The 16,211-nt window shown below is 31.8% G+C and overlaps 1 protein-coding gene and 1 pseudogene across 1 annotated transcript; one reads left to right on the top strand and one right to left on the bottom strand.

Annotated features, from left to right (window-relative positions):
• Positions 1-2,417: 2,417 nt before the first annotated feature.
• Positions 2,418-4,565, top strand: LOC132054363 (probable aspartic proteinase GIP2; annotated as a pseudogene).
• A 1,365-nt stretch (positions 4,566-5,930) lies between these two features.
• On the bottom strand, positions 5,931-6,886 carry LOC132054364 (uncharacterized). Its single transcript, XM_059446395.1, has one exon. It carries the CDS (start codon positions 6,716-6,718, stop codon positions 6,095-6,097), a length of 624 nt encoding a protein of 207 aa, XP_059302378.1. The 5' UTR covers positions 6,719-6,886; the 3' UTR covers positions 5,931-6,094.
• Between the last annotated feature and the right edge of the window lie 9,325 nt (positions 6,887-16,211).

Genomic DNA, 16,211 nt, shown 5'->3' on the forward strand with positions numbered 1-16,211 from the left:
GATATATTAACGGCATGCGACGAGCGTAGAATAATGAGCAACCATATGCAAACTAAATCATCATCTGAGGCTCAATAGAATAATTAGAACGAACTAACACTTGAGAATCAAAGACAACAGTCATGTCAAGTACCCCTCGAATGTCACTATAGATTATATCAAATGGGACTTCAGGAATCATAGACACGTATCAGGACATAATGAAATAGCTTACGAAATCAAGAACATTAGCCATTCTAGTAGTTATAAGAATAGGAGCTTCTTTGGAGTTTATACATTCGTCGTCTGTTTGTCTCACATAGATCATGCCAAAAAAGAAAGAAATGATAGCTTTACATACCTTTGACGCTTAATCCGTGACTCGATATGTATACGCTGCCTGAAGTACCTCAACCTATATTAAGACGTTAAGAACTATGGTTAAGCTACGGAAAGGCTTAAAACGTATTTCAACGTTAGTAGCTTATTTCTAGACAATTGGACAAAGATTTCCCCTATATTGTTCATTTCTCTCACATTCAAGCCAACTATGAAACGACCAGAATAACATCAACAACCACACGTCCAAGTTACTATATCAAGAACTAGCCAAAACAAGATTCAAGAACACCTCGAAACAGCCCGCACAACACTCCAAATCAGCCCACACGTTGCAACATTCAATAATAATCAACATAACGACCACGACATACTCAAGTTATTCCTAATGATCTATAGCCACAACACATTATCAAAAATGACCTTATGATAACATGCCCCAAACAGCCCATCACTACAACAACACAATACATAATCATAACCACACTTAGTCCTTCAACTCAACAAGAACAGCCCACAACCTCATGAACATCTAATCCAATTCATATCTCAACAATCTCATATAAACAACTACAACTTTAATTATCAAGATTCCTTCATTTTTAACACATAATCCACAACAACAATAACAACAACAACAATCAAACCTAATCCACCATTATTAAATTAAGACAACTCCAATACGGCCAAACAGAACCTTAATGTTAGCATATACAATTCCTTGCATCCAATTCCACTTAATAAGAGTTAATCTCTCAATTACAACATCATTTAACTCCAATTACACCATAAGAAGAAGGAATCTTACCTTAGCTTGGCTAGAACAGATCCTACAATTACTTGCACCAATTGCACCCCTTCTTCTTCCTCAATTTAAATTCTAACTTGCTGCCTCCTTGAAACGTTTAGAACACTTTTATGGAGTTATAATTTTCTTCCTCTTTAATTCTTAAGGCTGGCCGGTGAGCTCAAGAGCAGCCATGGCTGTTCATGATCTTGCTTCAAATGATTTTGTGAAGATGAAATGTGTACTAATGAGTCATCATAATATATATATATATATATATATATATATATATATATATATATATATATATATATATATATATATATGCCTAGCTTGTTGACACGTGCCCCACTTGGCAATGTCATCATTCATGAGCCAATCATAATTGTCCATGTATTTTAGTGGGACCCACTTAATAATCTGATCATGGCTATTAATTAATCCCTAATCTTCACTAATATCTCCACTAATTGTAATTAATTAGCAACCGTGCGATTATTAAAATTGGGATTAAAAAGTCCTTGTCTCATATCTCAAAATAATCTTGTCCTTGAACTTATGTCGATTAACTTACGAATAATTCAACGTACAAAAATACGGGATATAACGTCTCATTGGGAAGGCCGAGAACCCTACTAATCACATAAACTGGTAAAATCCAATAAAAAGCACCAATTAAAATTCTCTCCATGACTATAAGAGTTTTCTAGCTAAACTATCACCAATTAGTCGCAAAACACATCTTAATATCAGTTATTTCACTTATAATGAGGTGTGTTTTGCAAACTCGTTGGTGAAATATCGGTAGGAAAAGTGAACAAGTGCTAGCTGAGGTGTGTTTTGCAAACTAGTTAGTGATAGATTAGGTAGGAAACTCTCACCTCTGATAGTTCAGGTGGGAAACTCAAAAAGGTGACACTTGAGGTGTGTTTTCTTATCCTTAACCCCGTTTCTTAATATGCGTATTTTTGACTAAGATGACACTTATTATGGGACGGAGGGAATAATGAAGTAGACTTGTTATAAGATGTACTCCTATCATCTTCATTAGTATATCTATCTTTACTATGATTTGAACTCCAATCCTCCATTATTTTTAATCATTTTATTGACCACTTCAACGTATCATCTTTATAGACCGCTTCAACGTATCATTTTACTGACAACTTGTATACCCAAAAACAATTAATAGGAGTAACATGAATTCTGTGTTCTTTCACGTTTCGTTGTCCCTTTACAATTAGTTTACTCATCTGCCATTAATTAATCATCTTGAGTCAAAGAAAAGCTTTAATTTGTTCCACTATAAATCAAGACGGCAGCTCCTCAAATTCTACGATCAACTTTCAATAACAATGATCTCCAAAACTAATAGTGTTCTATGTATCTTTCTTTCTTTTCTCCTCATATTATTCTTCCCATGCACAGCCAAAACCCCTCCAAGACCTAGAGCGTTTATTCTTCCAGTAACCAAGGATGCAGCCACTAAACAACATATCACTACCATTCGCCAAAGAACACCTCTTGTACCAGTCAAATTTACAGTAGACCTTGGTCAACGATTCTTGTGGGTTGATTGTGAAAAGGGTTACGTTAGTTCATCATATAAACCAGTTCCTTGCGGTTCTATCCCTTGTAAACGTTCTTTTTCTGGCGCGTGTGTTGAATCTTGTTTAGGTTCTCCTTCACCAGGTTGCAACAATAACACTTGTTCACATATTGCTTATAACCACTTTATTCGTACTAGCACTCAATGGGGGATCTAGGATTTTCATTCAGGGTGTTCGGAAAAAAGAAGAAGCTAAATATACACTGTAATTTTTTACCAAGGGTGTTCAAAAGTTAATATATACACATAAATACAGAAAATTTACCCTATATATACACTGTAATTTTTCTTGGGTGAACACACGTACCCTGGCCCCCAAGTAGATCCGCCCCTGCTAGCACTAGTGGTGAACTTGCTCAAGATACTTTTTCACTTCAATCAATTGATGGTACGTATCCTGGTAAATTTTTATCAGCGAATAGTGTAGTTTTTGGTTGTGCTCCTAGTTCTCTACGTGAAGGATTAGTAAAAAATGTTAAAAGGGATTATTGGACTTGGAAATGGTTATGTTGGATTTCCTACTCAATTGGCTAATTCTTTTTGTATGCCTAGAAAATTCGCCATTTGTTTGACTTCTTCATTACATAATTCTACCGGGGTTATTTTCTTTGGTGAAAGTCCTTATATTTTTCAAGTTTTTGACTCTCCCTTAGATTTCTCAAAGCGACTAGTTTACACCACTTCTTAAAAATCCGGTAAGTACATCAGGTTCGTATTTTCAGGGGAGCCTTCGACGGACTATTTTATTGGGTTGATATCTATTAAAATAAATGACAATGTTGTACCAATAAACACTAAATTGCTGAGAATAACTAAAAATGGGAAAGGCGGGACTAAAATTAGTACGGTTGAGCCTTGGACGAAAATGGAGACTTCGATTTACTGCTTTTACAGAGACATTTGTCAAATTGCTTCCTAGAGCTACACGGGTGGAACCTGTGGCACCTTTTAAGGTGTGTTATGATAGATGGAGTTTTGGAGATACTCGTACTGGTCCTGGTGTGCCACCCATTGAACTTGGTTTGCTAAACAATAAAACTTGGACTATGTTTGGTGCAAATTCGAAAGTGCAAGTGAATCATGTGCAATGTCTTAGTTTTGTGGATGCTGGGCCTGAACCCACTACTTCTATAGTCATTGGAGCACATCAAATCGAAGATCACCTTTTGCAATTTGATATTGCTAATAAAAGGTTGGGTTTCTCTTCTTCGCTCTTGATTGATCAAACAGCATGTGGTAACTTTAATTTTACATCCAAAGCTTGATGGTTAATTTTCTGCAAGAACAAATGCGACTTTTGAAATTTTACGTTCAGAGAGATAGGTTTTCTTTTATTTTCCACAGGATGGAGTTAGTCAAGAATAAATGTACTGCATTTGATATCTTTTAGTGGTAAAATTTCTGCAGGTCTGGTATCAATTAACAAAAGTCTTATCAGTCTTGGATAAATTTACTTAATAAAAATTTGCCTTGATTTGAGGTTAAATGGATAAACCTGTAGAATGAGGATAAATCCATATATCTGACATCAACTTATTTTTCGTTGAACGCAGTAGTAATTATTGTTGTTGTTGTATAAAAATTAATCTTGATATGACTTCCCGAATTAAATCTCAATCATCAAGTAAGGAATATAGCAACAATATTATTAGTGCAAGTTGCATTAGTAAACTAGTAATGAACAATGCCCTGTCTGAACTTCTTTTCCGTTTTCGTTTTGCCCATTTTATTGGGATAAGACATAAAAACACACCTAAATTATGGTGAAATTGTCAATTGCACACCTAATCTATGTCGAAGTCCGAATCATATTATTTACCTGCTTCACTATTTATATAATAAAGAAATAAGTTAAAACATATCATGTGCATACACGCACATATACTAGACCAAAAAAGAAGGGTCTTAATGTCTTATTTCATTTGATTCTTTCATACACAAACCCGGATCTCGTTGTCTTTATTGATATTAATTTTACATTATAAATAAACATTACTATTTTCTAATATAACCACATAAATATATTAAACTTTTATTAGAAAAATAGGTAAAAAGTTTTAAAAAAAAAAGATAAAAAAGATAAATAGAAATGATGGTCATAGAGAGGTGCAGCCACATCACTTTGTCTATGCCTAACTTTAATTTATATATAAATTGTTATTCATTGAATACTTTTTTCTTTGGAAGAGGAAAATATGACTTCTTTCACTCATAAGTGGAAGTCACTTCTTCTTACAACTGCCTATAACTTTATATTACTTGCTGCAACTAACACTAAGGACCGGTTTGCCATGAGAATTATTCACTTTTTTCAGGAAATTGTTTTCACTTTCTTTCACTTTATGGTGTTTGGCCATAAAAATTCCAAGTACAACTTGAAGTTGTATTTGGAATTTGAAAAACAAGCAAAACCTTGTTTTTCATTTTTTCATTTTTTGTTTTGGACCTTTACTTTTATTTTTCTGTTTTCAATTTTTACCCCAAAAGTTTTTATGTTGCTCAATTTTTACCTTAAAAGTTCATACAACTTTTATCACTGGTCAAAGGCAACTTATGTTGCTCAGTTGCTCTCCACTCCAACTAACATTGAACATCATGTGCCAAAAAGCCTTTAAAAGAAAAGAAGCAGGTGAGAATTTTGCAACAAATTCATATTTAGAGATCTTATATTTTACGTACACCATAGAAGCTTTTCAAGACCTTTTGATGGAAAGAAACCATCAGTCTTGAGCACTCCATAAGCTGATCTCGAGTATAGTTGCTATAGTTCACGCACTGGTTATGTTTATTCAATGCTTTGGGTGGTTTTACTAGTTTTTAAAAACTCGGGGGTACAAATCATATTTCATGCTTTAACAAAAAAGTACACTTCAACAAAAAAATATTATTTGCAAAAAACTATGGCCAAACTCAACTCCAACTTCAAAATTCCAAAAAAAGTGAATTTTTTTTGGTTTCGATGGCCAAACGCCTACTAATTTTTATTACTCAAAATCTAATTATAACGCTCTCCAATTTTTTAATATTATTCTTATTCTCAACATATATCTTTCCAAAAGTATTTTTCATTCACCAACTAAACATTGATCATGAAAAATGACTTCCATTAAACAAAGCACACTATATAAATAAACCATATGACAATCTTCGTGCATGTGCAATATCTTTTTTTATTTTTGAGTTTTAATTTCTGCATTAGAAATTTGAGAAGCCAAGATTCATTTGGTAGGAAGCTAAGATAATCTACAAATTCCTGAAGGTCTTCAAATAGCAAAATGAACAATATGAAACATAAGCTTAAAGTCTTAGAGCATAAGTCACAGAAAAACCTAATCCTATATATATATATATATATATTTGCACCACTTTTTGTGTTACTCTTACAAGGCACCGAGGACAGCACCAAGTGCAAAGACCTCATAATCATCAGCACTAAGAATATTACTACTATTACATCCACAATAGTCCATGCAAGCACACTTATTATCCCATGATGATGATCTCAAATTATCATTTTTCTTCACTTTTGTTGTCTCTTTTACACTAACCGTCATTGCTATTTGCACCGCCATAGGCTTCACATCTTCATGCAAATGTCTCTTCTCTGAACCCATAATTGCCCACTCAACAATTTCCATATTTGTTGACTCAAAAACACTTGTCCATGGAATTTCAGCCCTTCCCAAGATTTGTGAACCTCCAACTTTACCCAAAATTGGAAGAATTTTTTTTGAGTGAAGTTCGAAGACTACACTTCCTTGCTTGAGATTATTGATGGAATCTTCAGTTCCCGAGCAATCCAATGAGAAAGACTCGTCCCAAAACAAGTCATATGATTTCGATGGGACGATCTCTTGGCTGTTTATTTGAACCCTTTGATCCTCTCCTGCAGATAGATAGCATCTAACAAACAAACTGCTTCCTAAGGATCTTTGCTCAACGTTTCTTGCTCTTATGATTTGTATTTCACAACTAAGAGATGAATATTTTTGAGAATTGTCCATTGGAAACTAATTTGCTAGGATTGATCTTTGATGGGGTGGTCTATTTTTTCTTAAAGAGGATATGTTTTGATGATGGGGATTGGGGAGTTTTAAGTTAGTGGTTATATATATGGTTACAATTTGGAGAGTGGAAGGAAAGTGGTGTAACTTTATGGGAAGCAGATGTTAGAGTTTTATCGATTAAGATAGGCCAATGAAATTTAGTGCTCGTGTTGGAGAGCATTTAATATGGACAGGAAGTAATCTTTTGGGATCATAAAAAAGATTGCATTTTAGAAGAAGCTTTTCAAATACTTGAAAGGTTAAATAAATGAATAGAAACCACCCTTTGGATAGTATTTGAGGTTAAAATGTTTTTGGATGTGGCAACTCGCACGGTCTTAATTAGTGGGTTGGATCTGGAACATCCAATCATCTGTTGAGTATAATAGAACTGCATTTCGACATAATATAGGAATCTCAACTTATGGATAAAATAGACTGCATATATTTTTATTTGGGCGGAAACATCTCAAACATGTCGACACTCAGAGAGATAACTACATAGGAGTAGTATATTTTTAGAGATAACCTACTCCCTCAGTCCCAATTTATATGATATAGTTTACATGATTAGATACGGAATTTAAGAAAAAAAACAAGACTTTTGAAACTTGTGATTTTAAACAAGTCATGAATATCTGTGTGACTTTAAATAATTTCATTAATGGTAAAAGATGATGTTTTAAGTTAAATTATGTATAAATATAAAAATATATCATTCTTTTTGGAACAGATTAAAAAGAAAAGTGTATCACATAAATTGAGATAGAGGAAGTATATTTTTTGGTATAAACTATATAGTAGTATATTTTTAGGGTGGAAAGAGATTGATTCACGTGTCACGAGTAAATAGGAGAAGCTGTTCTTCTTAATTCTTTATCATCCTTCTCTTAGCTTCCGGCATATATAAGAAACGACTTCGGGTTCATGCATATCTCAAAGTGAGAAACAAAGACAATATGTGAAATTTTACATTATATGATTCTATTTCACACTAAAAAAGTTTTAATAAAAAGAAGAGAAAAGGACAGAAACTCATAATGATACATTATTCACTATAAAATGCCTCTTCATTTCACTATTATTTTTTAGTTTAGTGCGGTTTAGATTATACGGAAAAGGGCCAAATATACCCCTGTACTATTGGAAAAGGACCTAAATGTTCACCGGAGAGTGATATCACCGGAAAGTAAGGAAAAGGGCGAAACAATGATCTTTCACCGGAAAGGAATCTGCGGAGAAGAAGGAGCAAAACTTTCATTTTAATTGGATATTAGATATGAGTAAGGGTCTTTTAATTGGATACCGGGTTATAGGTTGAATTTTAATTAATTAGGGGGTAATTTAAAATAGACCAATAGGATGATGACACGTGTCTCTCCGTTAAAATGAGGGGTATATATGTGTCAAAGTATAATGACAGGGGTATATTTGAACACAAAGTATAACGGAAAGGGTATATTTGGCCCCATGGTATAACGAGGGGTATATTTGACCTTTTCCGTAGATTATATATGGTGGTTAAGAGAAGTTTAGATATTTTCTAACCAAAATTTCCTAGATTTTGCATGGAAGAAGCTTTCTCCTCCATGTTTCATCTATATACAGATGATTATTTGAGATGAAATTTTTCATGTTACATATCAAAAAGTAAGCACTAATTAAGGCAACCCTCTGTTAATAGTTTTTCTCTCCACCTTCATTCTTCTTCCTCCTCTTTGTCTTTCCTCTCCAAATCGATCTTGTAATTTATATATATAATTCCTACTTTGTTCCCTATTATATGAACTCTTTTTGACTTTGCAAAGAAATAAACATAATAGGAGATATTTTATAAAAAGAAAAGAAGAGGGTGCAAATAAAAAATTAAAGCAGTACATTCGTTTGGGGCACAAACTGCAAAGAACCTTGTACGTCCACTTAACTTGATCAATTGATGTTGTGTTTTGGAATCTAAGAGAGCAGTTATTTATCAAGGAATGTAATGCGATGAATATATTCCTCAGCTCGTAATCAGAGATGGTTTGAGCTTTGAGAATTGAGAAATTCTTGGTAGAGAGCGCTTTCCCCGTTAATGGATCCTGTAGAGCATGAATCCGAATTGATCAAGCCAGTCGTACCGAATATTGAATAGTATGCCAAAAAAAAAAAGGCAGAGATTTTTCCTGATTTTTCCCAAATTCACAATGGGTGCATAACTTCAATTCTTTTTGTTTCAATTTGCACTTAAAAAAATCTTACAAGAAATGAAGAGGCATTTTATGATCAAGGGTTTTCTTGCCCTTTTGAGGATGAGAATGGCTAGCTGTGTGGCCCAAAAGCAGATTTGAGCTCATAATTCAGCACCAAAATTATTTTTGTAACAAATTCTGCCTTTAAGAAGTTAATCCTAATCTTTTAATTACTAATAAAACATTGAGTGTATTGAATTGATCTAAACACATGGAAAGATCATATGCAATTTTAGCTTCAATTGAGAGGTCCTGGGGGTTCTAACACTTTGTTTCCATGCTTTAATAGTTTTATTATTAAACGAACAACCTATAGTGAAAATTTATGTACAAATTATATATACTATGAAAATAAAATGATATACTGAATCTATAAGTTATAAATCTTATGTACTAATTACAAAAATGTTGAATTGTAATTGAAAAAAGGCTCTTCTAATATTTTACTTATATAATCTAATACAGTCAAAACATCTCTATAATGACAGCGTTTGTCTGAAAATTTCATGACTGCTATAGTGAGGTGTTGATATGTATGTATCATGTCATTTTGATGTTTATATCTTATTTAGCTGCTTTAAACAAAAGTACGAAAAAAATATTTTTCTATACTTTTTATGTTATAAATGAAAAAAATACTTGTTAATTTTAAATCTCAATTGATTTTCATATTTGATTAATTAAAAATTGAAAAGACTAATATATTAGTAATAAATCCATAACTAGTTGTACCGTACCCATAAAGAATTAAATCTAACGAACATATGCATTAAAAATTAATTGAAAATTTAAATATTTCAAGTTTGACGTAAGAATTCTACAATTGTAAGTTGTTTCGTAAATTTCAGTCTCTTAATGATAATATAACGCTTAAATTGACGATTTTTTTTCTCTAAAATATTATTACACACTATGTGAGTATGACTGTTTTAGAGAGGTTATTTAAAAAGAGTGTGCCGATACAATGAATGTCAATGCCGTTATAGATAAAATGTTGTTATAGAGAAGTAAAATATAACATGAAAAATTGGTTTTGGAGAAAATCAAATCGTTATAGTGAAATGATGTTATAACGAATGACAATTATAGAGAGGTTTAACTGTACTCTATCTGTCCCAATTTAAATGATGTCTTTTTTCTAGGCATGAAATTTAAGAAAGAATTAGAGACTTTTGAAACTTGTGTTCTAAAATATCCATAGATAACTGTGTGGTTATAAATTATCTCATTAAGAATGAAATGAGAAATTTAAAGTTTAATTATTTCTATAATCTTGACGTATATTTGATCACATCAAAATTCAAGTATAGAATCGTGTCTATATTTGAAAACATAAATCCGCGTAAAAAATTTCTTATTCGAAAGTGAAAAGATTGATATTCATTTCTTTGTCAATTGAAGTTCGATTTTTATTTTTTATTTTCTAATTTAATCCTTTAGAATTTGATTTTTAATAGATAATTTGTTTTTAAAAAAAAAATAAAAAATAAAGAAAGGGAAAGAGCTAGCTTGAACTAGATTAAAATTTTGTTTAATTCTAGTAGAGGCGGGCTAATTGCAACCACCTTTTGGGTTTTTCTTTCTCCACTTGGCTCAACTTTTGATATTTAGCAAAGTTCTGTCCCACTAATTTTCAATGCTCAGGCCACTTATCTTTAACACATAAGATCAATTGGAATTAATAATTGTACGAATACATTAACCCCATTAATATTGGTTTTATTGTAATGGACAATGATTAAGAAGCAATTAAAGCAAAAACAATAGTTGTACAACAAAGGGGAAAATAATATACAATGGCAAGAGAGACAAAGACAAGAGTGTTGACTAAAGGGTGGGTTGGCGGGGGGTTGGCAGCAAAGAAAGTTAAACTTTTAGCAAAGCAATCTAACAACGAAAATCTAATAATAGCAAGCCTAGATAAAAAAATTAGTGAGATCCACAACTAACAACTTCGGATCCGTGGCGGATCAAATGGTTGCGTGTTCGATTCACGTCGGGTTCCAAATAGATAAACCGCACCAAATCAACAAACCGAATCAAATCGATAAAAAAAAATTTGACTAGTGATTGGGTTTGGTGTTGGAAAAAAAAAAAATCCGACCATTATAAGGTTGGTTTGATTTTAACTAAAAAAAGTCAAACCGAGCCCAAACCGACCCGATTATATGTATGCTACTTTTAAATTATTTTATACATAAAAATATTTAATAGAATGTAATTTATTAATATTTTCTTAAATTTTTTCATAATTTATGTATTTTTACATTCAGATTTGGACTTAATTTTGTAAAATGGTCCATATTTGAAACCCATATAAAGAAGGAAAAATTACATATATATACATGTTAAGGATTGGTTTGATTTTAACTAAAAAAAGTCAAACCGAGCCCAAAACGACCCGATTTTATGTATGCTCCTTTTAAATTATTTTATACATAATAATATTTAATAGAATGTAATTTATTAATATTTTCTTAAATTTTTTCATAATTTATGTATTTTTACATTCAGATTTGGACTTAATTTTGTGAAATGGTCCATATTTGAAACTCATATAAAGAAGGAAAAATTACGTATATATACATGTTAAGGAGAAATTTATCAAACTTGACGATAGTTTTCCTTATTTACCAAACATAACTATATATTACGAAACATAACGGATTTTCATATTTTTTTTCCCAGAAAATATATATTTATAAAAAAAATTAATTTTTATCTATATATTTTTTTTGCTCAAAGACTTAAAAAATTACCTCAATGAAAGTTGTATGAAAAATGTATCAAATGTGTATGTGTGAGCGAAATTTTTAATATAATTTTCATACACAAAATTGTGAGCAAAAATTTTAAGCCTTGAATATTATATGAAAGTTGTTACAATGTTATTGTAGTTGTATTAATTTTCCAGAAACCTAATATGAACTTTATATACAAAAAATGTAAATGAAATTCTATGTCTTGAGCGAGATATACACATTTCATACCATTCTCATGCATAAAATTTTGATCGTAATGTTTAAGCCTTGATCGAGATATACACATGTCATACGTCCTTCATATATAAAATTTGAGCGAACTTTTTAAGCCTTGAGCAAGATATACACATTTCATACACAAAAATTTGAGCGATTATTTTAAGTCTTGAATGTTGTATCAAAGTTGTATACAATGTTGTTGTTGTTGTATTAATTTTACAGAAATCTAACATGAACTTTATACACGAAAATGTGAGCGAAATTTTAAGACTTGAGCAAGATACAAATTTCATATTGTTTTCATACACACAATTTTGAGCGGATTTTTTAAGCCTTGAATGAGATATACACATTTCATACATTTTTCATACACTAAATTTTGAGCAAACTTTTTAAGCCTTGAGCGAGATATACACATTTCATACAACTTTCATACATAAATTTTTGAGCGAAAATAAAAAAATATTTTTTTTAAAAAAAAGCATATTTTGTATAGGGCTTGTAATGTTATGTTTTGTAAATATAAAACTATAGTCACGTTTCGTAAATATTTCTCCTTAAGATGTATATATACGTAGTTGTCCCAATAAAGAATACACAGAAAGCCCCATAAGAAACTTAATGAAAAGGAAATGAAAACATATGTAATGTAACAAAAGAAACCCTACAGCTACAATACATTTTTTCCTAAAATCAGAAACCCTCTTCCCTTTCTCATTTTACATTTTTTTCCCTCTTCTCTTTCCTCTCAAATCAGCAACCTTGCAAGGCTCCAGTTATTGCTGTTCCTCTTGGTGTTTTAAAATCGAATCAGATCAAGTTTGAATCCAGATTACCTGAATGGAAGGAGACTGCCATCAATGAACTAGGTGTAGAGATTGAGAACAAGATTTTTTTGCACTTTGAGAAGGTGTTTTGGCCAAATGTTGAGTTCTTGGGGGTAGTTGCAGAGAGCTCATATAAATGTAGTTACTTTTTGAATCTTCACAAGGCCGCTGGCCAAGTTTTTTTGCTTCAAGTTTATTATATATCATGATATTATATTAATCCAAATGATCTGAATGATTTAAAAAATGTTTTGATATGGATATTCTGTATCTAAAGAAAGTAGTTTTGAGAGGAAAGTTTGCAAATTATCAAGCAGATGTTGTTGTATGGTGCTTTTCATTAAATACAATGAAAAACCCGAGAAAACCCGATATTGAAAAACCCGACTTTTATTAGTTTGGTTTGGTTTATAGATTTAAAAACCCAATACAAATGGTTTGGTTTGGTATTTGAATAATCTGAACCAACTCGGTCCATATACACCCCTATTAATATCTTTATTGCCCTTTGAATTCAATACCAAAGTACTTTTTAAGGATATTTAGCCAGTGTTAAATATTTAAGGAGTTAATTCCATCGCCCAAATATGGGGAATTGCATACAAATATTACTTTTGTTTCTTTTAGAACAATAAAGTCACTCAACAATCACTATTTTTTCCAAAATATACTAAACACCTCAAAAACCTCATTCTCTCCTAGTTGGTATGCCATCTCATTAAAGCCCCCTTTATAAAAAAAATAAAAAATATATAAATATTTAACTCATCAAACTCATTTAACTAAATTCATAATTTATACCCAATCAAATATACCCGTTAAAAAACGGCAAAGGAATTAAACCATACTTTCTATTAAGCCATTTTTTTGCAAATCTAAAATTTAGTAATCTCAATTCAAATATTATGCGGCAAAGGAATTAAACCATACTTTCTATTAAGCCATTTTTCCAAATCTAAAATTTAGTAATCTCAATTCAAATATATTATCTTTCTATTTAAATTAAAATTTAAATAGTTTTATCTTTCTATTCAAATCAAATATTTATGAATATCATATTTTTTCCACCTTTAAATGACATATTCTTTCCACATTAAAATGGAATTACACAGATAACACTAAGATCACTTTCGTATAAGCTTAACTTTTAGAAAATCTAATTGAATCTTATATTTTAGGCGATAAAGTTAGTGTGTAATTTTTTGATATTTTTGTTTCCATACCATCGAGAAATTATCTTTGCATACATAAAACACTTCTTCAGCTAACTCAATTGTTACAAATTAGTATGCATAAGCAGCTAACTCAATTGTTACAAAGTATACATAACTAAGAAGACTCAATGCGAGACTTATAAGAATCGTCTATTGATATTTGAGTTATATCATATCTAGCTTATCATGACATTTCTTCATTGCCTCATTATTGAGTTGTGCACTAGCATAAAGTCATTTTTTCCAACAAACTACTGCATAACTCGAAGAAGGTTTATAAACATCGATAAAAGAGGATTGTGGCCATCAAGAGTGGATGATGGAAATACCAAAAAATTACATACACATATCTAAGATTCAATTTAGATTTTTAAAAGTTAAACTTATACAAAAGTAATATTTGAGTTATCTATGTAATTTCATTTAATGTGAAAAGAATATATCGTTTAATGTGAAAAAAATATAATATTTAACATATTTGAATTTGAATAGAAAGACAAGACTACTTAAATTTTAATTTTAATTGAAAGCCCAACAAAGTGATGTCTTTGATTTGATATAACTAATAGCCAACTTGCTAACTTAAGACATGGTTTATAAAGCCAAAACTTGAAGATTAAGCTTGAGAAAAGACATCATTTAACCCCTGAACTTGGCATGAAAACTCAGTTTGGAAACTAAACTTAACTTCTATTTATTTACCCCCCTTAACAACTTACGATTTAATTATCTTCCCCCTCTAGTGGCCCGGACACAGGCGCGTGTTTAATGACGCCTCACCCGCGCGTTAATTAATTTTTGTTAACGTTTTTTTTTTTTTTTTTTTAATACAAATCGACTGGGGAACGATTATAATTCGTTCCCCCTTTTTAATCCCAACCCGACCCACCACCCTTTAGAACCCTAAGTTCAACTTCATCTTCATCTTCATCACCTTCAATCAGCCCCATTTTTTTTTTTCCCCCATTCATGAAATTCCTCTTGCTCACACCATTGCTCCTTCATATATGTATTCTTCCTCCACGAAATTTCTCCATCAAATTTCTCCTCCAAATTTCTGTCCATAATCACTCTTGTTCTAATTCGAAAATTTTGTGGGTTCATAAATGTCTCAAGGTAGTTGTTCATCTCACGTAAAATGTAATTGTGGCACCATTGCAAAACACCTCACTTCATCGACTCCTAGTAATCCCGGACGGAAATTCTACAAATGTCCGAGGCCTAAGGGCAATTCTTGTGGATTTTGGAAATGGGAAGATGAATTGTTTCTGAGATGCGGTGGAATAATGTTCAAAGTTTGACGTCGTTGTTAGATGCGGTCAAGATCGAAAGGGACAAATTGCAAGAAGAATTAATTGCCATTGAGGCTAGACATCTAAATGAAGTTAACAAAATGAAGGAGGAATTAATTGGCTTGAAGAGTAAACAGCAATTTGACTTGAAAAAAGTTCTAAACTTGGAGGAGAAACTTGCAAATACAAGGATGTTGCTTTTGATTTCGTGGGGAATATTTATTGGCTTTTTGGCGGCTTCGTTAATCAACTGAATTTATGTTGTTGTATGTTGTAATCGCGTAGTAGGTAATGTAAGAAATTTATGGTCTTGTTGTAATGTAAATGTCATGGAAGAACTTTATGCTCTTGTTGAAGAATTTTGTTGTTATGGAAAATATTACCTTGAAAATGATAGCATAAGTCGAGAAATTTTATAAATTACTTTAAATAGAGAATCGGAGACCTAATCTATCATTACTATCTCCGGATCCTCCTTTACATGAACAAAAAACGATATGCGGTTCTCATCTAAACATGCCTTAAAACACAACACATCTCCTATCCCTAATCCGAAATCAATGAAGGCTTTCCAACCTTGAGCGAGGCGCGTGTATACGCCAACCTTGTATTTCATATTATACTCATGATCGTCGTAATGAACAACGGCGTCCTTGTCGGTGTTTGGAAGAAATTCCGGTATGTCGATTGGAAGGATGCAGCAAAAAAAAAAAAACATGTTATTACCAAAAGAGGTAAAAGAACAATTGAAAATATATAATACGACAAGACTTACGAAATCGTCTTTTTTTTCGACGTACGATTTCGTCAATTCTTTGTCAAAACATGCGGCCATTTCCATTTCATCCATCTTAGATGAAGGCACTTCCTCTTTAATGTCACTATATGTGTTAAGAGTTATTTGAG

This window comes from Lycium ferocissimum, chromosome 4 (genome assembly GCF_029784015.1).
Source record: "Lycium ferocissimum isolate CSIRO_LF1 chromosome 4, AGI_CSIRO_Lferr_CH_V1, whole genome shotgun sequence".
Classification (NCBI taxonomy): Eukaryota; Viridiplantae; Streptophyta; class Magnoliopsida; order Solanales; family Solanaceae; genus Lycium; species Lycium ferocissimum.